Below are 27,553 nucleotides of genomic sequence, written 5' to 3' on the forward strand. Positions count from 1 at the left end.
CCCCGCATTGTTCTTAGCAGTATTCTTCATGGCTTTCAGTTTCTGTTTTGTTCAAAAGTTGTTATGGGTTATCCTAAGGGTAAGCCTTGATTGCCTGTTTCACAGCCAAATATAGTCTTTTCTAGAGTAGCTTTCATTCATGCAATTCTAGAACTTGCAAATGAGCATAAAGAAGATTATCAGCTGCCCCAAATCCATAAACTAATTTTCATGTGTGTGCTTGACTGCTAGCCAAGGCCTTGGCTTCTGCTCAATCAGAAATTAAGTGGTTTATACCCATTTCACACTCTTGAGTTCTTGTGCACTGAGTTCAGGGAATTATCTTGCCAAACACGGTGATGTTAAGTAGAAGTAATTGAGTAAGGGCTTTGGGGGGGTTTTATGTTCTCTTTGATGTAAGCCTGACTATTTTTGAGATGTGCTCCTCTCCCTGTGAAGTTGGTACTCTGAGGGACCTCCACTTACATACAGTTCTGTATTTATTAGAAAAGTAAATAGCTTTTGTTATGTTTTGAATAAGTAGAGTTGCTAGGGAATAATTTAACAAAAGGAGATCTCAGAACCTCTTAATTCAGACTATCTTTCTGGAGCCCTTTTCCCAGAATGTTTTATTCAATATAGTTCTGCATTGTGTTTCATCACTCTCCAAAGGCATCACTGTGAATGTCACTTAGCCAGGAGTGATCATTTAAAGTCCAGTTGTGTGTTAGATTTTTTAAATCCCTTTTTTTGAGATATTTTAAATAATCATATAGCTGAAATGTTTTCTTGGTGTTTCAGTTAACATGTCAAAGTTCAGTTTGGCAGAGAGTGGTGTGAGGGCATGTCTTTAATCTCCTCTTTCTCTGAGCACTTTTCCTTCTTGGTAGGATAAAGCCCCAACCCTTTAAGTACAGTGATTCAAGTTGGTTTGGGCATTTTAGAATGACATATTTGATTTGTGTGTTTGCTTTGACAAGTGGCGGTTCTGGGCACTATTTGTCGAAGTGTGAGAGAGGTGTGTGAGTTCACATCAGGAGTGTGTGTTCCTCCCTCCTTACATTGAGTGTGGCCTTAAAGATGTTCCTCATCCCAAGAAAAAGCAAAAACAAAATTGCTAACTTGTAATGTGCCACATAGAGACTATTCAGAACCAGCAATTTATCTTTGGTAATAGCACCTTGTAGGTTTCTAAAGTACAGTTTTATCATGTGCTGGCATTGTTTCCACTCAAACAGTGTAACCTCTTTATGACAAGCTAACTGCAAGCCTCTAATACATTGTTTTAGTTATAAAAATAATGATTAACTAAACACTTCCCTTATAATGTTTGTCTTCTGAAAGTGCTGGTACTAGTGTTGCTAGGAGATGTCTTGCTGCCTGCAGTTACCTGTGATATATTTTTCTGTATGGCTGTACATCACAAGAAGGGTATCTTGGTCCTAAGCTGTTGTCTTTGTTAAGAGGAGCTCAAGAAGAAAAGTACTGTGCCCCTTATATTTTGATAGGCTAATCATTGTATTTAAGATTTTCCATTGGATTGGTTTTCAAGTTGTAGCAACGATAGGTGACAGAGTTTGGAGAAACTTCTTTCAATTTAATCTTTTGTTTGAAATTTTCAAAGCTTAAATATATGTGTGGAGAGAGACATGTCTGCCTTTCTTTTCTTAGAGCTGAAAAGCACAGAAATTCCCCTGTTGTGTCTTACACTATTAGGGCAGGCTTTCACCCATAAGCAGGTGGGAGAAAATGATGTATCACCCTTTTTTCCTTCCTCATTCCCCCAAATATACTTTTCAGGGCAGGGAAAGCAGCAACCTTTTGTGGCACTTGCATATATTATATTTAAAGGAAAAGTTCTTGAATCCATCTCCTGTCAGTTTTCAGGAGGATTTCATAAGACATAATGTCAAGAGAAAATTAGCAGGGAACTCTTTGGAATGGCCTCAGATCTTTAGTGGTAAATGTTGTAACAAGAGGCAAACTTACGGTGATAACTGTATTGTCAGAAATTAAGGCCTGCAGAGGAACTTACCAAATAGGAAGCTACAGAGCACTTGTAGGCAGAAGTACAAAATAACTTAGATTAGAGGCTGGCAGTTATCACAGTCATCATAAAAAAGATTATGTTGTTTGGGTGAGAAGAATGGCACTACATGGTATGCCTGAACCTTAGAAATACAAGGTGTTATCTATAAAGGATAAATTGTTCTGTCTTTGAATTGCTCAGTGCTCTGAATATCTCAGCCTTCTTATCTAAAAATGAAATATGCAACCTTGCTTGGATACCTTTTCCTTGAAAGGAAATGTTGCATGTATAAGTTCCTGGAAAGCACTTAACACTGATGGTTTTACTATCAAAATATTAGTGAATGTGTGGCCTTAGCCACATTCTGATTCTGGTTACTTTAAACTTTAAAAAGTGCACATTAAAATAATACAATTTATAGTAACTCTAGGTCTGTGGTGTTTGCTGATGGCTGTTTTTTTCTATAAACTATAGTTTCAGCAGTGAAGCATCCTGCAAAAAAAGAGAGGATTATTTGGAGTGGCCTGAATATTTTATGGCCGTAGCTTTTCTGTCAGCACAAAGAAGCAAGGATCCAAGCTCTCAGGTAAGAAGGCAACATATAATAATAAAATAACCTAATCTATATTGCATATTGCATCAGATGTACTTATAGCAGTTTCAGGGATTTCTTAATAAAAGTTATTTCAGTATATAGCTATTCAGTTTTTAACATAGTCAGCACCTTCTGTTACAAAAATTCTCTTATTTGGCCTGACCTCATATGTATAATTCTGTGTACGCTTGTAGCTTGGAGTTTATAAATCATCTTTTCATCTGGAAGTTAAAATAACACATGCATTTTGTCTCATTTCCCCTGTAAATATAGTCACTTTTAGAGGTGGTTAAAGCTGCTGGAAGTTTTAGGTTGTAATTTTTAAAGATGCAACATTTTACAAGTATCTTTTCCTCACCTGTAAGAGTATTTGTTTGTTATTGGGTTTACTGGAGTTTTCTTGTAGTTTGTTCCTCCCTCAGGATCCCCTGTTCTCTCTGCTTCACTGTCTGTTCCCATTTTTCACATGTTTCATGTGCCTCTGTTCAATATTGTTCAATATTGATTTCAGGTGATTGATACAGCTCCTGAAACATGCTATTCTGCAGAATCCAATCATCCTGTTAGACATTCTTTGGTGAAAAAAATCAGGAAGCGAATCCCCGGAAAACAATCTGTTCACCTTCTTCTGCACATTATGGCACTTAGCTCCCTGAAGGTTATTCACTTGGGGGCTAAAGTTTTTTTACCCAAGGCCTGCTTGATATACACACTGTGTGAATTGGAATTAGTACTATTGCAATTTCAACAAATAATATGGGCAGAAAACATAAAAAATGGGACACGTCATCATTCTTTAAGAGGAGGCCCTTTATAGACTTGGGTTGAAGCAATGAAGAGTGGGAGTTAAAAGGTTTGGAATTTTAGTGCATGTTTGCAAGAAGCCACAAAGGCCTGTCAGGCCTGCATAAGCCAATAAATTTCTGTTACATCTTCTAGAACTTTTCTTTTGCTCATGTTGCTCATACTGCTGCTGGGAAAGCTGGTTGGGGAAGCTGTACTTACATGTTTACTAGAGTTCATTCAGTGCTGTTTCTACTTCCTTGTCCTGGTTTTGGGCAAATTTGAGAGGAGACCTCTGAATGGGGTCCTTCCAGGAAACAGATTCAAGCAGTCCCTTCCCCATCTGGTTCAGGGAAATATTTCCTCAAAGAGAAGTGGAAAAAAACCTGTTTATTTAACAGGCAAAGCACTCCCCAGCACAAAAAATGAACAATACTAAACATCAAAACCTCCTGCTGCTCTGAAGAGATGACAAACTCAGAAGAGTCCCTCTGTGGGTCACAGCCCAGCTCACTCAGGCTGTTCTCAGTCCCCTCTGTGGGTCACAGCCCAGCTCACTCAGGCTTGTGGGTTTTCAGTCCAGAGCAGATTCAAACAGTCCCAAGAAAAAGGAGAAAAGCCACAGGCCAGGGAGCTTCTTCTAGCCAAAATCTATGAGCAAAAGAGAGTTCTCTCTGTCCAATGCAGACAACATCATCTGTGTGAAGACTGCGTGGGAACAAGTGCAGTCTCTGATAACAAACTGCACCTTTTCTCTTTCCCTTCACTCCTGGAACCACTCTTAAAGCTGCAGAGTTCAATATTCAACACCAACAGAAAAGATGATTGGGGATACAAGCATCATAAAGTCATCCTAGGACATCCCTGAGCTAGGCTCATTTTATAAACAGACAAGGAGCAGTGCTGGCAGGCTGGGGTGGGAGCAGCATGACCAAAGGAGGAGCAGAGTTATATCTGCCCTGACTTATTTCAAAGCCCCACCAGTTAGGTGCAAATGTAGCCCTGCTCACTAGATGATGTAATTAATATATTAAGTGAAGTTTGTATGTCTTAAATGAAAACTGTAGGACTGACTATTCATGTCTCATCTTTATTGTTGGCACATTGTTTTGCATGCTGTTGATGCTATATAAATGTGGTTTTATTTAGGTTGGTGCCTGCATTGTAAATTCAGAAAACAAGATTGTTGGAATTGGCTACAATGGGATGCCTAATGGTTGCAGCGATGATGTACTACCCTGGACAAGAACAGGAGCAAACAGACTGGACACAAAATATCCTTATGGTAAGGGTTCTTGTGGTTGACAGGTTATACTTGTGATGTCTGTATCTGTGAAAGTTCAGCTGGTAAAGTATCAATCAGTTTTCTTCCACTCACTTGATATTGTTAATGTACCCATATGTGGTACTCCAAAATAAAAATCACAGTCTTTTTGAAGGACTGACTTCCTGGTGAAATAGGTTTATAAATATTAGCCATTTTGGATTGGGTAGTGAAAGCCTATAAATATGAAGCAGCTCATTAGCACACAGTTCCAGTATATGCAGATGATTGCTACTTCTGTGTGTGTTTGTCTCCACAGAAATTACAGAGTGTATATGTGCAAAACAAGTAATTTGGTCTAAAATACTGTTATTAAAATTATAATTGGTTGTGAGAAATTTCCATTTCAGGTGTTGATGGCATAGGTTATGTATACTATGAAGAAACTGAATATTTGTCTTGAAGTCTGTGTGCCATGGGTTTACCCTTTTGTGGGTGAGATGACTCTTATTGTAAAGGAATGAAGAACAAGGATGGTTTTATGGTAAATGTGGTTGAGTGCTGCTTTGGATCTTGCTTTTATCTTTGCAATAGGCATACTGTGGCCTTCTGTAAGTGTTATTTAAAGGGCCCTCTCTGAAATTTGGTGGACCTATCAGCAGAGCTGACTCTTCTGGATCAGGTGTGCTTTGCAAGAACCAAGGAGGCAGGGCTGCCTCGGGTTTCACACCACGAGTGCTGTCTGCTGTGTGTGGAAATGGGGTTGAGAGCTGCCCTGTGGCCTGCAATGGCTGGCGTGGGGAGGAAGCCTTGGTTAGGGCTGGGAAGAGGCCACACAGTCCCCGTGCTGCCTTAAGTCCCCCCTCGTCTTCCTATACCCACTCCAGCTCCTGCTGCACGTCTGTGTGTGACACCAGTGCAGCAGAAACAGGAGCTTCTTCATCCTGTGCTGCATCTCATGCTGTCCTGAGCTCAGGAATGGCAGGGCAGAGAAGCACAAAAGAGAGAACCAGAGCCTTGGAAAATTTTCCGTCTCCCTGCATGAGTGAGAGAAAGTCAGCACCAGAGTTCACCTTTCGCAGAGAAATGCTGACTCTTTTCCAGTGACCAATATTTACCTCTGCCTGCTAATTCTGTTTCTTACTTGTAACTTAACAATTGGTGTGATAGAGAAATTAAACTTGCATGAGTTTTGACATAGCCTGAATTCACTCAGAGCTCTTTCTAAAAACCATTTTCTGGTTTTCTGTAGCATTGAAGTGAAAGATGGTATTCAGTGTCTCAGCACGTAATTCATCAGTTTGATATTTTTGACTTCTTAAAACCCTAGTACTTTGTCCTTGTTCACTTCACCAATTTATTATAAAACCTCTAATGATAACTCTTAAGCTGGAGACCATTCCATATTATTTTTTGTACTGTGTATTCCCAAGATAGGGCGAAATTTTAAGTCTTCTCTGAATCAGTGGTTTTACATATAGTGCTGTGACCATAATGGTACAACTTAGTAGGACTGCTCTTTATTTATAGGGTGAGGAAACAAGTGTTAGCTCATTGATTAAATATAAAGCACTGAAAACACAATATTGATTTTGGTTGAATTTTTATGCTGCTGTAAGGTCTCAGTTCTGAGCTAAAATCAGCGTGGGTGGTCTCTGGCATGCGAGCATGTTCCAGGCACTCAAATCTAAGCTGACCAGTTTAAACTAAAAGTACTGTGAGAAATCTTTGTATAAGATGATGTGAGAATTTTTTTTTTTGTTAACTTTTTTTTTTCTTTTTGTTAAGATGAGGAGCATGTGATGTTTAAAAAATGAGCTAACTAGTAACAGCTTGGAGTGTGGAATTGATTTCCAGGAGTTGGTCTACTAACTACTGCCCTTCCCCCCATTATTTTAGTCTTCACCTCGTTAAAAAAATCACAACTTTGTAACACAAAGTGTCTGCTGTGATGAATAAACAACCTATTTTGTAATTCACAGATCATTTAAACTCTAGCAATTTCTTATTAATCTTGATAGCACAGTTGACAGACCAGACAAGTATATATAAAAAAAAAAATATTTTTCTTAAAAAAATTCTGGTAGATGCAGAGACACATAGAATTGCTGCTAAAATCTCATTAAACTGTCATTTTTCCTTTCTGCTTTTGCTAATCACCACAAGCATTTGTGTAAATTGAACTTTTTATCCTTGCATTTTCCTGACTGGCTTGTTCAGAGACAGTACAATCTTACTGTGTGCTCTATTAGCTAATGATGGGAATGATGGCACTTTCATCACTGCAATGTAGCTTATTAGGTGAAGCTAGTGGTAATTGTGCATGTAGCACCACACTAAGTTGGAAGATGTCTTCTGGAGCTACTTCATGCATCTCTGCTGCTCCAGACAAGGTCTGGGGTTGGATCTGAGTGCTGACCACCTGGTTAGGGTACTCTTGTGGTAGTACTCTTAGCCATAAGCACTTAGTTCACTTCCTGTGTTTTGCACCACTCTGACTATCTTTCTCCAGAACAAAGCTTCAGTATTGCTCTTCCAGTGGTGCTCCAGAGGGCAGGGTGGAAAAAAGACTGCAAGAAAAGTCATCAGGTGTAGGCTTATAATGCAGAGCCTGCTGAGATGGTATGCTTAGGCCTCCTCCTTCCCTCAGGCCATACTAGCAGATATGCAACACATACTCTGTTTCATGCTCTGAAAATCCCTCTCTGGTGGGCTACATAAAAGTCTTCTCTCTTCTTTATGCACTTTGAACTGAGACATACAAAATAACTGTGTGGTGTCGTGGGACTTGGTAGAGCTTGAGGAGACCCAGGGCTGAGGGCAGTGTGTTGCTGATGGAGCCCTAAGATGAGCACAAGCCAGTCTGTGCCAGGTGGCCTCAGGGCCAGGGGTCAGTCCCTGGCCCTGTCTGTGTTTAGCAGCATTGGCATGGCAGGGGATTGGGCCCAGAGGCAATCTTTGCAGAACAGTGTTCAGTGATCCTATAACAAATTTATTGAGCTCCAGAAGGACTGATGGATGCACTTACCTTACAGCTCTGATCAGATTTACTGTTTCATGTCTAAAAGTCTTCCAATTTCCCATCCTAAATTTGTCTGTGTTCTTGTGTGTGCCAGCAATGTTCTTTTAGCTTTTCTTATTCACTGTGGTTTAACCCTTCCTCCTTCCCTGTGCACTTACTGATAACAGTCACCTTTTGAACTTCTGTGAGGTTAAACAAGTCCTATTACTCTGGAATTGTGCTGTACCTTAAAACTTTTTGGTTTGAAATTCACTGCTGTCTTGGTTACCTATGTCTGCCACAATATACTGTTTGTATCCATCTCACAGCCTCAAGAGTGGGTTCTGCTCAGCTCACTGTTAGGGGCAGTGTTGTGCTTGATTAAGAAATCCAGGTGTAACCTGAGCTGCTACTGGGAGAAGACATCAGAATGTGGTAGCTATTTTCACCTTTCTTTAGAGGATGCAAACATTTGCAAGGCATTTGGATATTACTGGAATAGTGATGTGAATCACCTGTGTTGATACTGTGCATTCCTTATGAGACTCTTGAAGTGGATAAAGGCTCTTGCTTCTAGTTGTGGTGTATATTTGAACAGTATAGCCTTGTTATATCAGAAAGCACAGTGATTTGCACAGGGCCATTTTTCACAGCACAGAAGCAAGATTTTGTCTTTATGTTGGAACTGGCTCCAGGCTGACAGTCAGTGACAGCAGCAGGGCTGTGTCTGTGCACATGAGAGAAATTGAAGGCCAGTTTTATTAAGATGTTATTAAACATTTACTAAGATATTATTAAAAGCTCTTACTGAAGCATTGTGTTCAGTACTGTGTGCAGAAGCTTCTTAATAATTAGGCAAAATTCTGTCTTTCAGAGTCAAAAGTGTGGCCTCTGTTTCTGTTAGATGAATCTGAGGATTTGTTGATGCTCAGTTTCCTCTTACCAGTCATTTAAAATACTGTTTTTCTCCTATTAATGCAAATCTTCCCACTAAATCTAGTTGCTGTGCTCCTGTTATGACCTCTGTCTCCACTGTAATCTAAGAACATCCATTTGACAACCAGTCTCTAATTAAGGGTTTTTAAATTAAAATGACTGGCAAATTTAAAAACCTTTGAGCAATACAGAAAATATTGAGTAAGTATTCTTACAAATATTTATACAGGTTCAAATATGATAAAATATGTGCTGTGGCAAAAAGTATGCTCTAATTGAACAGTACCTGCTGTGTAAAATGAAACAAACTGTTATCAACATTTCCTTATATTAGGATTATGAGCTTTTTGTCAATTTTTCAGAGAAATGAACACTCAGCAATATTCAGGCAAATGTTAGTTTTATAGAAGCTGTTATTTTGACAGCACAAAATTTGGTAAGGCATTCTGAAGAAGTGTGATGCTCTCTCTCCAACTGGCAGTGCAGAGGCTTCAGCTGGGAGGGGGATCTATAGGGGATAGTCTTCACTTATAGCCACTCACTCTTGTCCTGCATGGATTTTTGTCCAATTCTGGTGTCATACATCAAATCTGTAGAAAGTCTCAAGATTTAGAAACAGCAATTCTTCTTGTTCTACTTGCCTGCTAAGAAGCACCTTTGTGTTCTGCTAGGAGTAGAACCAACTTGGAGCAGGATGAAATAAACTTTAAAATAGGGTGGGTCAGCTAATGCTGCTTAGGTTTTGAGAGGGGCTTCTCTGGTCTGACCCAGCAAGTTTTGTGATGTTCATAAATAGGCTGAGTGGTTCCTATCTTCACTTCCTGGTTCTCATTATTCATGTAAGAAAGCAGTGAGGCTAGAGTTTTGTTTTTCTACTGCAGTCTGAAGAGGCAGGACTCTTAGCAAATCTGCTGTTGTTGTCCTTGCCTCTGTGCCCTGACCACAGCAGCTGCTCTTCTCCAACTCACACAGAGAGAGAGAGAACAGCAGGAAAGGCTGAGGGCAGAGCCACCCAGCATCAGCATCCTGCCTGCTCTTGATGAAGTGACCAGCAACCATCCCTATGCTTTCAAAAAGGCTGAAAAAAGTAGGTGTTGTTCTACAAATTCCAGTTCCATCAACCACTGCCCCCAGTGGTTGTCACTCCACACTCCATTCCTTAAATTAATGTTTGATAGCTTCTGGGATTCTTGCTGTGTTCATTGTCAGAGTTCCAGTAAGTAAAGGATAACAAAATTCTTTGTCTGGCTCAATTAGTAATTAATAGCACTAAAAAAGTCATTCTCCCTAGCCCTTCCTCTGATTGCTTCTTTAAAGGGTCTTTAAAGTTATGGTGGTCCCTAGCATGCTCTTCACCAAGCATGTACGCCTTTAAACAGTATTAAACACTTTGACTAATCTTGTGGTTCTTATAAAATTGCTAGTCAGAACACGTTCAGAATGTGGGAAGATTACTTCTGACTCTGCAACCCAGTGGGAACATGCTCATGTTAAGTGTTCAGTCCTGAAAAATTACCATGTAGAGGGTAAGCAGGGGTCTCTTATTTACAGGTGAACTTAAGGATGAGTACTACCTGAACTACACAACACAAACCAGCATGCAATGAGAAGAGATAGAAACCCTAGCAATTAACACTACCACTGATGAAGCAGTCATTCATTGGCTTTTTTCCTTTTTTTTTTCCCCCTCCCTATGAACATAGTAGCAGGTGGTGGGAATGTCAGAGCACACACTTAACTTCTTGTTGCATGGTTATTTCTTCAGCTAATGAAGCCTTTTGAGAATACTTTTCAAGCTACTTTTCCAGAATGGAAACCAGTGTTGTGGACTTGATATTAGGTTGGCTATATGTGAATATTTTTTTTAAAAAAACCAAAGCTCTGGAGCTCCTCATAGGGTATTGTAAAAATTCATAGTTTTACTAGACTGCTTAAAGATACAGTTTTCAGAGTTCTGAATGCTGTGCACCTGTGAAGGATTATTTTAAGTTAGCTTCTCACTATCTCAGGACAATTTGTAACTATTAGCAAGAGCTCTTAATAGTTTAGCTTCACAACACCCCAAATGTAAACTAGTAAGTAATTAACAAGAAGGATTTTGGACTTCTGGGTTTGTTTTCTGTCTCTCAAAAAGCTGGGCAGGTCTATAAGAAAAATCTGGGGGTAAAAGACCTATCTTTCCTGGTCAATGCCTATTTGTCAGAGATAGGTGAATATGAAAAAGAGGGAATTAAGAGTGATGGGACAATGCTTAAAAATACTTGTCTTATGCCAACACCTTCTTAAGAACCATCTGGCATAATATCCCTTTATAAGTAGAAGATGTGTAGGGAGATGCATAAAACAAAGACATGTTTAATGATAGTTCCCCAGAATATATTTTCAAATCACAGCAACTGAGACAAAATGGTTTGGTGTTTAATAGCCCAGTAGACAAAAAAAAGTAACACTGGATGGAAAATTATGACTTCTGAAATCAGCACAAGGTTCTGGTCCTTACTAGTTTTTGCAGTAAGTTCAGTAAGAAGTACTTGGTTAGACCACAAAAAATGTGCCTCATTTTCTATTTGAAATGAAAATTTGCTGGGTTTGTAGACTTAAGCACTTTTTGTCTTGGAATGATTAGTCTGTTTCTTATTGTCTCTGTGTCTTCTGTCCACATGGGATAGTTGTAATTTTTTCTTAACTTCAGATTGTGTGAAGATGGTCAGGAGGCAAAATTTATGGTTTTCCCTTGCTCCAACTGATTATCTTCTATAAGTTATTCTTGGCCTGATTTTGTTTTTTCTTGGAAAGAGGTTTGTTATTGAAAATTTGTAGAAGTCTGCCAAAAGAACGTTTTTCTCTCATTAGTGCAGGAAGGAAACTTGCTGCAGTACTAATAATGAAACCTGTCTGGTTTTACGGCTGAAGATTTCTGTGTTTTAGTGAAGGAAAAATATTTACTGAAGGAATTAGTTTTGTTTATTTTTTAGTTTTGGGAGCCTTTGAAAAGATCCTTCTTTCTGGAGGCCTTCCATATTTTAAACTGGAAGCTGCCTAGAACATAAATATTGTTCAAAGAAACTTAAAAGTGATGCTTCTGTCCTGTAGACATAACCCCTATTTCCAGTTGTAGAAATTATATCACTCTTTTACTCAATCCTGTGTCACTCCAGAAAAATAATTCTCTGACTATTTATTGTAAAGGGTTTGTAAGATTGGTGCAACTTCGTAAGTATGAGTTCAGCATATTTTCTAAATGTGTAGCTTCATATAACTGCATCTCTCATACACTTAATGGCATGTATTTAAAATACAGTGTGGCCCCAAAACAGTAGCAATAGAAACAGTAAAAATAGTGAAAGAAGCCCTAATGTGATGGCTCTTGCCTGTTGGTAGTTTTTTGTTTCCGGTTTCCTATTTTTGTGTTGGTTTCTGGCTTAACTGGTTATGAGACAGTATGTGGACAGCATAACATGGGCATGGTAGAAGCCAGTACTGGGCTTTGTTTTGCAAGTGTTTGGTCTTTTGTGACTTGTCTGCATGGGAAAGTTTGTGTGCTGTAAGTTAGGCTGTAAATTTGTAGTGCGTTAGCTGTTGTATAGAAAATTCCTTGTAGACATTTAGTGCATATGGAAAACATTTCCATTCAGCAATGATTCCTGTGTGTTGAAGGTACTGCACTCAGTTATTTGTGTGGTGAGATCATTCACACAGAGGTCAGCATATAGCACCAAGTTTACTATGAAGTTGTGCGGTGAAACTTGGTCTGTTTTAATTTTCACATGGGCACAAGGGAGAAGAAAACTACTTTTTAAAAAAATCTGTTCTTCCAAACAAGCAGTGGAAAACTTCATAATGTCTGCACATGCAGGTCTCTAAATGATCTCAAACCCACAGCATACTTCAGCATCTGTTTAAGAAGTCAGGGCAGCAGGCAGTTTCTTAGTAGGTAGGTATATAAATTATGCAACTTGCTGTTATTCCTAGGAGTAAACAGGAAGTTCTTGCAGAGATCCTGATGTTTTTTTCAGGGTTTGATTGTGGATGACCCAGAAACTGCACTCTCCTCAGCTGTGTTGGTAACATATTAGATAATCTGCTCACGTGTGTCTTATAAACAGTGAAACCCTAAGGTGCTGTCTGTCCAGAAAGAGCTATTGTGTTATGGTGGAGTAAGACAGGATGGTCCATTGCTACCTGGCCTATCTCAAATCCCTGGAGAAATACAGGACTTTGTTTTCCTGCTTGTGAAGTATGGCACCTTTTAATGAGCAGTAAAGTCACTCTGATATTAAAGCTGGATGTTTTTATGGCCGAGTGTGTCTTGTGCATTCTGGGGGTGGGAGAATCCTGCAGCAGGGCTGAGCCATTCTGAGGCCCAGAGGACAGAGCTGCTGGGTTTTACTTGGCGATTCTGCTGCCTTAAAGAGCGCACAGCGCGATCCTACAGCCATAAGGCTGTTCCTATCTGTGCATGTAAACACATAAATGAGCTGTTTATACTGGCAGTTAGATACTCCAGAGAGTTGTGAAGCTGTGAGATATTGCTTCACTAAGGGTGGTTGCAATGGCTTGGCCCACAGCCTACGGCTTTGTTGCCTGCAATAGGTGTTAGCAAATGGCAGTGCTAATGCACTTAATGATATCATTACTAATCGGCAGCCTGGTCAGAGCAATTGACCTTCATTGATCTTGGTGTTTGTGCTTTTATTTCTTTCTCTGCCCTTTATGATAAGCTGTGCAAGCTATTTGCCTTTGAAAAGATGTAAGCAGCTATATTGTAACACTTTAATTTTAGTTTGACCGATTTATTTTAATGATCAGTATTGTGAATTGTTTCTTCTCTTGTTTAATCAGTGTGCCATGCCGAATTGAATGCCATCATGAACAAAAACTCAGCTGATGTGAAAGGCTGCAGCATGTATGTTGCCTTATTTCCGTGTAATGAATGTGCAAAGCTCATCATCCAGGCAGGTAAGCAGTAGTGCCAGCTTGCTTTTTCAGGGTTGTGGTGCTGCCTGCTCATTGGTATCTTCTAATACATGTATTTGATGTTAAATTGCTGATGTTAGATCTAAATTAATTGCACTGTCAACCTCATAAGATGCAACTTGTGGGGGTTTTTTGCATCTGACTGGTGCCAAATTTTTCCGGTGCTAATTGCATCTACTGTGATTCTAAACGTGCTTCTAATTTAGGTTTGTAACTTCTTAGACCAGGAGCTGCCAAAGAACAACACAGGCTTTGCATATAATTACTGTCAATTTTACTGTGCTCTGGCACATTGAATAGAGTAGGGCAGAAAGAAATAAACTTCTGCATGACAAAAGGTCTGTTGGGAGTATATACATGAAATTTTAATTTGAATGTGATGCATGGTAGATATCTGAAGATTTTAAAATATCTTTGCTCATAAATGTCATAAGATTTCTATGAGCCTACTTTAATTATGTCTTTCATTACAGTTATTATAAATCTGTGCCACTGCAGCGAGAGTGCTGGCCTAAATGTGTCTCCTTTTTTGAGATTAGGCAGTATCTGGAGCAGGCTTCAGTTCTGTAAAAATCTCTGCTTAAAGTAGCATGTATTTTGCTCACTGAGTGAAGTCATGCAGTCCCAGCATGGTTTGCTGTTCTGGGGAGTGTCTCTCAGTACTAATGGCCACAGAAATATAAGAAGAAAGCAGCAAACAGAACGCTTCTTTATTTTGGTTCAGTATGGTTTAAAGTCAAGAGGGGTGAAGAGGGAAAGATGATGGCATTCTGCATTTGTGCTTCATACAGTTCTCTTACTTAGAGAATCAAAATCAAATGGTCTTCAAGGAAGATTGGCTGCCTGTTCTCAATGGAGTCACTCATCCTTTTCCTTGTGCACTTAGGTCAGCACTAAATTGCAATGTATTGATATTCATGCTGTCTGGCAAACACAGGAAGATGTTGATCAGCTGTGAAATGCTTGTGAATTCTCTTTTGAAGCCTTTATATTTCTCCCCTGCCTAAGTGATTTAGGCAAAGATGGTTCAGCAGTTCTGCACAGCATACATTTGTGAGTAGAGGTGTACCAAGGAGTTGTATAGCTTGTGGATGAATGCTGCCTGTTCTGATTTCGTGCATCAGACATTACTATTTTTTTTCAGTGTAATTCTAACGTTTTTTCTATGTGTCTTTTTTAGGCATAAAGGAAGTTATTTTCATGTCTGACAAGTATCATGACACTATAGAAATGACAGCTGCACGGCGGATGTTTGATTTGGCAGGTGTAATATACAGGTGAGAGAACATTCTTCTGCAATGGAAGAAAAGGGGTGTGTAAGACCAGCTTTAGGGCAAATGTTTTCCTTCTTTCAGTCTTGTAGTTTGTTTTTTTTTTCCTCTGTTGTGTTTGCTAATGGCTTCTTCTGTAGGACTGGGTTGACAGACTGTTGCACCATTCTTTTGTCTTGTGTATGGCAATTTTGAAATGCTTGTATGAGAAAATGGTCCATGACTCATTTTATTCCGGGAATGCAAGTGAAATTGCCAAGGGGGTGGTTATTCCTTACATTGTACTTGGGAGACTCTTCCTTGACCCTGCTTAAGCAGAGGATAGGGCTAGGTGGTCTCCTGAAGTTCCTTCCAGCCTGAATTATCCTGTGATCATATGAGTTGGACTAAACAACCAACTGAGGTTTTTTTTTTGTTCTTCTTATTGTGGATTACTCCATCCTTATTGAAAGTTCAGTTCTTTTTGTTGCAGTCAATTTGGGAAGGTGTCAAACAAGCCACCCATAATTAATTCTTGGTACTTAGAGCTGTTCATCTTCTTTGGTCAGCTTTTAGGTGAGAAAAGGGTAAAACTTGGAATGTTTGCCTTACAAAAATCTTTCAAGAGTTTTTAAAGACACTGACAGAGATGCCTAAAGACAATCTGTTCAACAGTGAGTTTGATAGGAATAACACGCTGTGGGTGAAGCTAATTATGTGGTCAGGGAGGCTTTGCAACTCTAAAAAGTTTTATAGTATTAATATAAAGACTTTGAAAAATTTGCAAACATAACAATGCTGGCAGATAAAATTTTAGGATGAAAGATACCTACTGGGCTAAGAAACATCCATGGAAAAACACAGCAGTACTTGAAATTCAGTTTTAGTCCTTCAGTGTATTTCCTGTCTACTAAGACTATTTGACTAAGAAGCATAAATCATTTTCTTGCAAGTCAAATCTTGTAACTTCTCCAGGGTGAGTAATGTTTCTTGCATTTCAGATTGCTACTGGAAACACAGCATTCAGTTTCTGTGGTCAGCAGCATGTGCTTTCCTGCGTTGACTGTTACTTATCCTTGTATCGATTGCTGAGGGTGTAGGTGGTACTTAATGAATCTCTTGAACTGAACTGCAGAGCTTAATTAGGCACTAAATCCACACTATTTGCATAATCTTTTGTTTACTGGTAGACTGGAAAATATATGCCCGGTCCCTGTATACCTTCCCTGCTAATTGCTATAGCAGATGCTGTAATGATAATAAAAGGAAACATGTTTTGGCTGTATTAATTTTAGAGTTCTAAAGTTACAATTTTTAAATTACTCTCTCTTAACTAGTTTGGGTTTTACCCAGTATGGCATAATGTGATCTATTCCCCTTCAACAAAAAATATTTTATTATGCTGACACAAATCTTGAAAGTGTTTTTCTAAATCTTGGCAGGAAAAAATTGTTCATATATCAATATTATCAAAATGTATTCCAAATATCTTTTTAAAATGCATACATATACAGAAGATTTAAATATGTTTTCCGGATATCTATATCTCTATCTAGATCTTTATATATATATATTAAAACATTTGTAATATTAATATATATGAAGAAAAATCTCAGACCTGGTAACATGATGCCACCACCTGCAGCTAAGTTGGTAAAAGTCCTTTGACTCCTGGGTAATTTATAAATTCCAATAGCTGAAGAATATACAGGGTAACTCACCCCATGTGTCTTTTTGTCTTAGTTTTCTTGTCCAGGTTTCTCTCAGTGTGGTGCACTATAATTGGCTCCCATAGAGAAGAAAACTACGAGAATCAGAGGATTTTTTTTTTTTTTTTTATTCCTTCGAAAATTTAGCTGGAACTAAAGCAAGCAGATTGTTTGAACTACTCACTAACTAATATCTGTTTGTTTGTTTGGTTTTTTTTAGAGAATTCAAGCCAAAGTGTAACAAGATCATCATTGACTTTGATTCAATTAACAGCAGACCAAGTCAAAAGCTTCTGTGAATTATGTCTCATCAAGTCTTTAGAAGACTGTGATTATCTTTTTCTAAAAAGCTGCTAATGCCTTTCATCTTGAAGTTACTTGCAACTTTGTAATGGTTTTTGTAGCTAAAGTAGAATTATAAGAAATCCAAGGCGTAAAAATGTCCCTCTCACTTCATCTTGTCTTGCAGAACCTAAATCTACTTAAAAATTCTTTATGCCTTTACCAAAACTGCTTAAAAAGTGGAGGCACGTAGATGAAACAATATAAGTAAAGAAAACTGTTCTGATTCTTCCTGTATTCATCACCACATGCTCTGATGGGCTGTCAGCATAGATTTAGCCTCAGTTTAACAGCAGTACTTGTAGCCAGTGGAGGAATATGTTAATAGATGTTGATCTCCTTGTTGGTATGTGGATCTTAACAGTTGATCCTAATAAAGAACAAAAAATGTTATCCATGCAAATGCTAATCTTCCAGCTAGCATAACACTAATATTTAAAATGTTTTACAGTTTTAGGAATGTGTGGCATTCTGCTTGTTACCCAACAAATGAAACGCTGATTTTTCTTTTAATTGCTATCTGACACTGCCATACTTGGGGAGGGTTGAAAGAGGAAGCTGTTCTGAGAATTGTCCATGCCTGAGTGAGCTTTACAGGTGCTTTCAAATCCTTGTTTTCCCCAAGACTCCAGAACTGAAGGGGCTCGAGGGAGTAAATAATTTGGCGCTTTACCTCTGGGACTGTTACACTGAGTGTGTTTTCATGTGTAAAAGAAAATAATTCTATTGGTCTAAGATGTTCCTAGATAATCCAACACAGCTCAGTCTTAAACTCCACCTGTAAGGTAACTGAATCATTTGTTGTCCTGTGAGAGAAATTGGAAATATTGAACCCATGTCCATGGCAAAAGATGTACTTAGTGTTAGCTTGTTTCCCAGTGCTGACATAGTACCTCCATTTTCATAAATGTTGCCTAAAATAATATCCTTTTTAATTTTATCTTGAGATCTGGGAATAGATTTGAGTTCCTTTTCTCTAATTTGATTTTTAAAAATTAAATATGCCTAATGGCTTTGTTTAGATAACAGTTGCTTGTTTTGTTGTTTTGGTTTTTGGTTTGGGTTTGCTTTTTTTTTTTTTTTTAATGTGGTTATACTTCAATGAGCGTTTATTTTCTCTACTAAAGCTTTGTTTCATATTTTGGGACATTATGTAATTTGGCTTCATACCAGTATTATTAAAGTCTTATTAAAATCCACTACACTGAAGTAGACTCATTATTATAATATTAAGTCATGCACTTGGCTCCAGAGCGCTGCTGTTTTTGCCATCATATGGAAAGCATATTTTGTGCATTTGTGATATTACATAAAGTATAATGTTCATGAACCATTTGACTACTAAAGGGATCTGTGTAATGTATTATGTGTCCATTTATAAGATAATTTCTGAGTTTCTTTTTCCTACAGCTGTTTTCCACGTCAAAATTGGTCTGTGGCCTAGTGCCAGAAGAAGAAATTTGCACATATGTGTGTGGGGGGACCATGAAACCTGAAAAATTACTTTAATAAAATGCCACTAAGCCAGTTTATGCACATCTTTTTCTTTGGTCCGAATTAGTAAGTAGAAGCATTTGAACTTATATGTGTATGACAAAAGGATAGGAGAGAGAAGCAGCAGAATTTTTGGCTTTTGCAGCAAAATTGCTATTTTCTTTATATATAATTGCTAATCTAAGTTTGGATTTAAAATAAATATGCATTGTGATTCGAGTAAAGTGTTTCATGTTAGGCCTTGGATACTGTGAATATGTAATGTGCATAAAAACTTGAAAGTTTTTTGAACCTCCAGATGTCTTTAGGAAAGTACCTTTTATTTTATAAACTTTTTCCCCCCAGGACTTCCCTGGTTGTGTAATAAAAAAGCAGTACTGGATAAAAGGATAGGATTTTAGAATTCTCCTGATCAGGTTTTGATCTGATAGAAGCACATGTACAAGATAGCAGAGTAATGGTCAGTTGACTCAGGCCAGTAAATGGACTCAAATTTCCCCAGCAACTTTATGGAAGAAGGAAAAGCATATATGCAACCCTTGAGACATTGTGTGCTTAGTTTGAGGGTAATGTTTTAGAGAAAATCTTAAAGAAGTTTTGATTCTTACTTTGTGCATGTCCAGAACTCTGTACACTCCTCAGGCTCTTTTGGTTTTGTTTAATGGCTCAGGAGATAGTGCTCTGACTTCTGAATAAAGAACACTTAACAGAGGAAACAAAGAAAACAGCTAAATATAATAAATCTGTACTTCTGCTGCTGAAGCTCAAGTTCAAGATGAATAGAACTATTTGGAGTGGAAGAATTTCTAGTCTTCCCTCTTGCTGAAAGCACCATTGACTTACAGGTTAGATCCAGTTGCTCAGGGTGTGTCCAGGTGAATTCTCTACAAGAGCAGAGATTCTGCAGCCTTTTTGGAGAGCCATTCCAATTCTTAATGCTCACTGACTTCTCTGTGACACAGGCACTGCAACAGGATCCACTCAGTGGATGCAGGTATCCAGGTGGGTCCTGTTCTTTCAAGCTGCCTTCCATCCACTGGGCACTCAGCCAGCTGGGAGTTGTTCTGTTGCAGGACTTCATCAGGTTTCCATCAGCTCATTCCTTCAGCCCCTACTCCAGCTGGACTTTGAACTGTTGGCCCTTTGAGCCTGATGGTTCACCCAGGTGAAACTGCACAGGTTCTACTGTGGCTGCCAGCACCACTGAGGAAGGGGAGCTCACTGCAGGCTCAGGCCTCAGTAGGGATTGCTTGAAAAACCTGGTACAGCAGCCTGGAAAGAGACTCTGGGGAGCACTTTGGTAGTTACCTTGGTACCATGAACTAGAAGTCACATTCAATAAAATGCTGAGATCCTATCCAGTTCAATATAATGCTGTCTTAACAGTTAAATCTAAATCCTGCCAGCATCTAGATTTTCCTTTCAAATATTAGACCATTCCCTTGTCAGAAAACCCAAGGAATTGGCAGTCTTATTTACATAAATTTCATTTAAGGAAGGGTAGTTTCACAGGCTGGCATACTGAGTAAAAGCATAATCTGCATCTTTGAAGCTTTGATCACTGACTGCATTTTATTGCTTTGTATATTAGAAATATTTTCACAAAGATTACAAAAAGTGTGCTGTGACCATTACAGTTCTGATTTCTCAAACAGCCAGTGATAACACTGGCAATAGCTCAGCCTGAAAGCTCCATGTACATAACTGCAGAAGCTGCAGTAGTTCATCAGCTAACAAACTGAATCTTGCAGGGATTTTAAGCTGTTGACAACATGCAAAATGAATGAAAATTCTGGCTTGCTGCCCTTGGCTTTTCTCTCTGAAGCTGGGTCATAGGAGTCTTTATGCCAGTGAGTGGGACAAGCACAGAGGCCTCACCTGATGCCCTGAAGCAGCAATTGCAGGGGGCTGGGGCTAATTCTCACCTGGTGCCTGGGGGAAGTTTATGAGCTGCAGCTGGGGCTGTGGGGAGCAGGTGGGCTTCAGGGAGCCAGGAAACGGCTGGGAAGCAGCAGGAGACTCATAAAGGAGCAGGCAGCAGTGCTCTAGTAATCCAGCAGGGCTGGTTTGGGTTGCTGCTGCACTGGGAGCACTTAAGAATGAAGTACAGAAGTGACCACAGCTGAAAGGCCATTTATTTGCAGCTGTTTCTTCTCAGTTGCAGGCAGGAAAAGGATTTATGTAATAGTGGGCTGAAAGTGTGAGGTACCAACTCTTTCTCTCTTCTGTGGTGATGGCTCAAAGGGTTTTGCACCACTATAGCTTCTTTTTGCAGATTTATCTCCTTTCCCTTTAAAATCCCGGTTTATCTAATGTAAAACTAACTCTCTGATTTGAGAACAGAGGGGTAAAACTTGTTTCAAGTGCTTAGTCTACATCCACTTCGTGGTCTTAACCTTGGGAACTACTGAAAGGCACAGTGCAAAAGCATTGAACAGAGCTGACTGTCTAAGATACCCTATGTGAAACTTTTAAATCCACATTTCTTTCCTTTTACACTTAATGCACTTTCTTTGGTTAGAAGGAAATGGTGGGGGGAAGGAAAGAGAGGAAAAAATGAAAAAATTCATGAACTGTCTCTGTCTCCTTCAAAAAACCCACTGCTTTCCTGGCATTTACAGCTCAGTTAAACAGCAGTGAAAGCTTTAATGAAGCATGTGGTTAATCAAGCTATGGAAGATTGCAGCATTTTATTGTTGGGTTTTTTGGTTTTTGCAATTTTTTTTTCTGGAGTAAGAGCTTAATCACAGCAGCTTGCTTCCTAACATTGCTCATCTTCAGGAGCAGTGGATTTATGTCGTCTGAATGCTTCAAAGACACTGATGCAGCTGAGCTTTGAACCCCTTCCCTGCTGGGGATGCATCCCAGGAGGAAGGTGCCTTGGGCAGCTCCATGCCTGGAAGGCACCAGCAGATAATTGTGGTGGGAGGGCTGCTGCCGTCACTCGGGATGAGGAACGAGAAGGGCTCCATCCTTCTCTGAACTGGGCAGCAGAAGGGCAACACTTGAAACAGAGACGTGTGACAGGCTACATCAATTACCATCATTTGTTTTGTACATCTACCTGCTTGGTTTTTGTTTGTGTTTTTCTTTTTAGGAGGAATCAAGGAGTGGGGATTGGAATGGGAAACTGCTACTTCTGTCTTGTATGCTTCAAGATATGTGCTGGAAAATCTTGCCTCTGCCAGGGCACTCCCCCTGCTAAATATCAAGTAAAAGAAAGAAAATCAAGCTGGATGTGCTGGATTTTTAGCTGTTGAGGTTATTTACTGTGCTCTTAAAAAACCCTGCCCTGAAGAGACTGAGCATAATGTGCTCCAACAGAAAATATGCATAATAAAAAGCAATTGCCTACGGTTTCCTGGGATTTCTTACTCAGTTCTGTTCCTCCCCACTCCTTCATTGTTTCAAGGTAATGTGTACTTCAATTCTGCCATGCAAATATTCAGGAAGGCTCCCTACACCAAAGGAGAGGAAATATATTCAAATCACTGCTCAGAGGCATAAGTTGTGTCTTGGTTTGCCAGAGACCTGGATACATTCTTTAGCTGGCTAAAGCTAAAGTGTAATTTTGCTGTTGCTGCTTGTTGACTTGTGCAGAAGTCTTTTATGTGGCATATATTGTGAAAGGGTTTTCTTTCCTTCACTGTTCAATCAATTCTGACTGCTAATCAGAATGTTGCTGGGTAAACAGGACTGATTAAAATTAAAATTTTAATTTTGTGTTGTAAACAATATGGCACTTTAATATTTTTCCTGTTATTAAAGATACTACTAATAATGCATCTAGTGTTTTGTGGTACGGTTTTCATATTTATTTATTGAAGTGCTGACATGTTTTGCTTAAGAGCTTCACATTCAGATGCCAGGATTTGTTTTCCATATATTCCCTTTTTTTCAAGGGTGACTGACTGTACTTAATTATATTGGATATGGTTTGTTTTGGTTTGTTTTTTTTTAAATCTTATGGAGAAGAAATGTTTCTTTGACAACTGGAGACATCACACTGTGACAAACAGCCATATCATGCATGCTTTAGTCTATGTGAATCTACTTGTTAGTGTAACATTGCTTATCTAGCTTCCAGAGGAGAAAAACCAGGAGATAATTAGGTGTGGAGAAAGAGTGTTGGTCGGTTCTTGGACACCTGCCCTGAGGGGAAGGACAGGGAGACTAGAAAGTCCTAGACAGTGAAATAGATTTGTGATGGGATGTTGAAGTCTGGGGATGAAAGGAAGAGAGAAAAGGAAGTGTGAGGTTGCATAAGAGTTCTGTTACCTGATAGGGCCCTGCAAGGCCAAAGGAAGCTTTTCTGAAGGGTAGGGGGAAAGAACCTCCCTGTGATTTGGTGAGAAATAAATGGAGTAGCAAGGAGGGTGCAGAGTCAAATATGTCAGACAACCATGTTCTAAACTGAAGGAGTTTTCAAAGTGGCTATTGAATATGTATGCCAAAATTCCCTGTTTCTCTTGTGCTACCTGAAGTAATTTTCTTCTGAATCAGACAGGCTTCATAAGTGCTTCTAGTGGGCCTGGTTACCAAGAGATCACTGCAGAGCACGTGTGTGATTGGTTTGTGGGAATACCCTGAATTTCCTGTGTAGGCTGGATGTGCTGGACTACAGCCTCTGTTCCAGGGAGTCCCACAGACAGTGACTTTAGGGACTGCAAAGGAGGGTGACTGTATCTCACTGAGAGCTAAATCTCTACCCTGAAAATAAAACTGACCAGTAGATTTCACAGTGAGTGGCCCCTGGTGACTTCCAGGTGTATGCTTTGACTACTGCCTCCTCCTCCCCTCCCTGCTCTCTTTCATCCTCTCATTGTCTCTTCCTGCAGACCCTGTCATCTCTTCCAGAGCCTCTTTCCCTTCAGAGATTTCTATAGAGATGTGAGCAAGAGGGAACTGTGGCAGAAGTGGCATTGCCATGGATCAGCATGGGCCATCAGTCACCTGGCAGGGCTGTAGATCCCTGCTCCTTCCATTGCCCTTCCCTGAAATACGGGTTCTTGCAGCACTACAGCTGCCTCAGCAGGGTCATGTTGTGCAGAGAAGAGTGGGAGCCATGGTGAGCACTTCTATCTGAGGGACACTTCTCTTCTAGGGCAGCACCATGGTTCAGGCAGGATGGCTCTAGAAATAGGATGTCCCTACTGCTCTTCCTCCCATTGTTCATGCTGGCTCATCTTCCCGTTGGAAATGTTCCTGTATGAGCATGGCGGAGCCAGGTCACTCCCCAGCAGGATACATCTGCCTGGGCACCCTAGGACTGACAAGCCTGGAGAGAGGTCACTGGTCATAGAACCATAGAATCATTAAGGTTTGAAGAGGTCTTTAAGATGATGAAGTGCAACTATCAGCCTAGAACTACCACCACACATTCACCACTAAACCATGTCCTGAGGTACCACAGCCATGCACTGCTTGAACGCTTCTAGGGCTGGTGACTCCACCACTCCATGAGCAGCCTGTTCTAATGCTTTACAACCCTTTCTGTAATTTTTTTCTCCCCCTAAGATGTAGTTTTCCTGGTACAGCTTGAAGCCATTTCCTCTTGTCCTGTCACCTAGGACCTGGGAGAAGAGATAAAACACTATGTGGCTACAATCTCCTTTCAGGTAGTTGTAAAGAGCCAGAAGTTCTCCCCTGAGCCTCCTTTTCTCCACACTAAATACCCCCAGATCCCTCAGCTGCTTCTCATAAAACTTGAGCTCCAGACCCTTCACCAGCTTCACTACCCTTTGGACACACTCCAGCAGCTCAATGCCTTTCTAGCAGTGAGGGGCCCAAAACTGAAGACAGAGCTTGAGATGTGACCTCACCAAAGTACAGGGGGACAATCACTGCCCTGCTGGCCATGCCATTCCTTATATAAGCCACGGTGCCACTGGCCTTCTTGGGCCCCTGTGCATGCTGCTGGCTCATGTCCAGCCAGATGTCATCCAGTATCTCCAGGTCTTTTTCCACCAGGAAAAATGTCTGGGATGGTTCATGCTCTGTGGTATAATGAAATGGTACTTTAATACATTTGGGTTGAACAAAAATCTCAGTAGGCTGATCCCACTCTTCACTTCTGGCCAGTTTCTTTTCTGTTGATCACAGCTTAAAGTGCAAGAAAAGCTGCAGCTTTGCTGTGAGCTAGCTGCTTGTCTAAGTGAGTTTGCATATTCCCCTTGCAGCTAAGATGAATATAGTACTACATATTTCCTGTTCATGACAGAAAAAATATGTGCTTAACTATCCTTTAAGTCAGCGGGGCTAAAGCTGATGATGTACTTACATCAATTCCTGACCCAAGGTCTATAAAGAGATGGAGCCTCATGTCCCTACTGGCATTCAAATATCTCCTTCCTGACAAAGTCTGAGAAAACAGAGCTTTACAGCTCAGTAATAAATATTCTGATTTGAGATTCTGCCCTCAAGTGGGGCTACACATTACCTGGATTGATTTTAAATGCACTTTTAGCTTAGGCTGAAGTAACTAAGGTATTCTTTCACATATCCCCAGCGGGGTTGGGAATGGACTGGGGAAGAGCAAAGCAGAGCTGTTTCAGGTCACAGTTTTCTCTAAAGGGTAACTTCCCATAAAGTTGAAATACCTGTGTGGAATTGGAGCTTCACTTTTGTTTTATTTCAACCTCTTTTTAAGGTTAAGGCAAAACTAACCAGTACCAGGCATGCAGAGCTGACTGACTTCACCTCAGGCACAGGAGGAATATCGAGTAAGATGAATGATGTTTCTGAAAATTTGGCATTCAAGGGAGAGCAGGTCATGCATTCACACACCCAAATGTGTTTTCTTTCTAAAGAAAAATCTCCAAGAGAGAGGGCAGATTCTGATAACATCTGCAGGGGTTTTTTTTCTGTCTTTTCTTGGTTTTTTTTTTTTGGGGGTTTTTTTTCTTTTTTTTTTTTTTTTTTTAATTTCACAGACAAATTCTAGTCCTGGTACTTAAAACTCTCTGGCAGTAATACTTAGGAATTTCCTCAGCTGTGTAGTTTTTACTGACTACAGAAAAAGAGTCCTTTCCCACATGCATGCCTATACACATGTACAGACACCTCTGGTTGCTGCTGCCTCTGCTGTGCTGCCCAGGAACGCCTGCAGATTGGGCAGCAACATTCAGATGTGAGCAGCCAGCACTGCAAAAAGCATGTCAGCCTACATGGGTTGTCTGTTCTGATTTGACAAAAATCTGTTGAAGGATGCAGCAGGGGAGACAGGCTGTGGAGAGGAACTTAGGAGGCCAACATCTAAAAAGGGAAGCCTCTCAAAAGAGCCAGGAGTTGTGTTTAAGGAAGGCAGATTGATCTCCTTGATGTCAGGCAATGAGACTTGAGAGATGAGCAAAGTTTAAAAAAAAAAAAGTTTAACCCAGAGATCATGTTAAGACCACTGGAAGGAGAGTGAACAGAAATTGCATGCTTGGGGCATTCTCAGCTACTGCATGGGTTTGTTGGGCAGGAGCCTGGAAGCTGCAAGGAGGCTTCTTGTGGCTGCCCTCAGCATGCTGCCTGAGGCTGGGGTAAACAAAACCAAAATTAGTGGGGACTCTGAGGGGTCAGTGATGTTTAGCTGCTGATACAGAAGTTTGATTCTGTTTGCAAAGTGTAACTAAGAAGTCACTTGAGAGATGCTGGGTGAGATGTCATTAGGGCTTGGAAAAACACAGTGAGACATTCCTGGAGCTCCTGGCTGCTGTGCTCTGCCCACCCCTGGAGCAGGACTGTGCCTCTGTGGTTAGTGTTCTCTGGTGGGACCCCTCTCTGCTTCCAGCCCTGCCTCTGACTCTGGCCAAGTTTCTTGATCTCATTGTGTGTTTCCTTGCCTGTGAAACGTCTCCTTTCCTTTGAGATATTGGAAAGAGGGATTAGAGAAAATGGTGAAGGCTTTATAGTTATGACTCTCTTCCTGCATCTGTATGGGTCACGCACAGTGCTGCTACATCCAAATACTGCAAGGTCTTGCCTGTGAGCAACATCAGGGTTCCTTGGATAAATGAACATTACAGTTCTCTCTGCCTACTCTGCCATTTGCTTCTGGACATTTCTTTTCTGAGCTAAATTGAAATCCCAGGGTCATAGTCTGATCAAGCTTAACTGAAAAATATTTTTTGTATTGTTACACAATGAGAGAACTTGTTCATCCAAAACCTGTTATAAGAAAGGGTTTTAAATGAAAGATAACAGTTTTCAAATGATTTTTTAAAAGACCCAGGTATCAAAATCCTCATCAGACAGTGAAGAAACTGTCTTCTGCAGTTGTTCAGGCACATTGTATAAAATAGCTGTAGCTTCTGATGAAATAAATACTGTTTCCTTTTGTTATTTCTGATAGATTTTTTTAATTGTAACCTTAATTCTTTGTTACTCGTCATTTTACTGAAAGTGATACTTTACCAAGACTTCTTAATGGAGAAATCTAACATTTAAATTTCTGAATTAACAGGTTTTAAAATTTTAGCTTAAAAATGCAAATTAAAAACTTATTTTTTCCTCTGTCACCTTCTAAATTCCTGAGTTTTGTTCTTGTTGAGTAGCAGATAACATTTTAAAGACTGAACACATTTAAATATGTGGAGGTATTTTTGCCAAGAAGGCTTGGAAAGAAGAGGGACTGAGTGAGTTATTTGTGTGGGTGCTGAGTTGATTAGATAAAGTTTTAGGTTTTGCTTATGGAGTAACTGAAAAGCATAGTCAAAGACCAAAGCAGTTGATTTTTTTCTCTTCCTTATTCCATATCCTATCATCATATGCTTGCAACATCACATACAATTGGTATCCATGGAAATTATATCAGGAGCAGCTGATGAACTCTTGGGAAATAAATATCTCATTTTCATGCAAATATTCTAAATAGCAAAGAGGTGAGGAAGAAAAATGATTGATAAATAGAATTATTTCTGTCTTAGAATATATTTAAGCATTTTCCTTGAGGCAGCAGTAGATTTTTGAAATTGTGTTCTTACTGAACACAAACTTTCCTAGACCAATGTGTGAGTATGCAAGTTTAGAGGGAGAAAGCAGAGTATAAAATAATGCACATTGATTTTGTGGAAGTATTCTAGATACTCCTTGTGTAATTTAACTTTATTGTCAGAATACGATCCAATAACTTTGGAAGGAGCAGGCACCTTCCATTTAAAAGCTAGATTGTGAGAGAGATGAATTGCTTGCTAGGAGCTGGATGTTGG

General features: G+C 39.8%; 1 protein-coding gene across 6 annotated transcripts in view; it reads left to right on the forward strand.

Annotated features, from left to right (window-relative positions):
* The window catches only part of DCTD (dCMP deaminase), a gene marked incomplete at its 5' end in the record, with an annotated part of 56,468 nt that extends 38,404 nt beyond the window's left edge, over positions 1 to 18,064 (forward strand). For all 6 annotated transcript variants that reach the window (XM_079306173.1, XM_079306174.1, XM_079306171.1 and 3 more), the window contains 5 exons: positions 2,483 to 2,594; positions 4,536 to 4,671; positions 13,430 to 13,546; positions 14,745 to 14,841; positions 16,744 to 18,064. In XM_079306173.1, coding sequence (XP_079162299.1) covers positions 2,483 to 2,594; positions 4,536 to 4,671; positions 13,430 to 13,546; positions 14,745 to 14,841; positions 16,744 to 16,822 — 541 coding nt within the window. In that variant the 3' untranslated portion in view covers positions 16,823 to 18,064. The remainder of the gene's footprint in view (positions 1 to 2,482; positions 2,595 to 4,535; positions 4,672 to 13,429; positions 13,547 to 14,744; positions 14,842 to 16,743) is intronic.
* Between the last annotated feature and the right edge of the window lie 9,489 nt (positions 18,065 to 27,553).

This window comes from Erithacus rubecula (assembly GCF_903797595.1).
Source record: "Erithacus rubecula genome assembly, chromosome: 5".
Lineage (NCBI taxonomy): Eukaryota > Metazoa > Chordata > Aves > Passeriformes > Muscicapidae > Erithacus > Erithacus rubecula.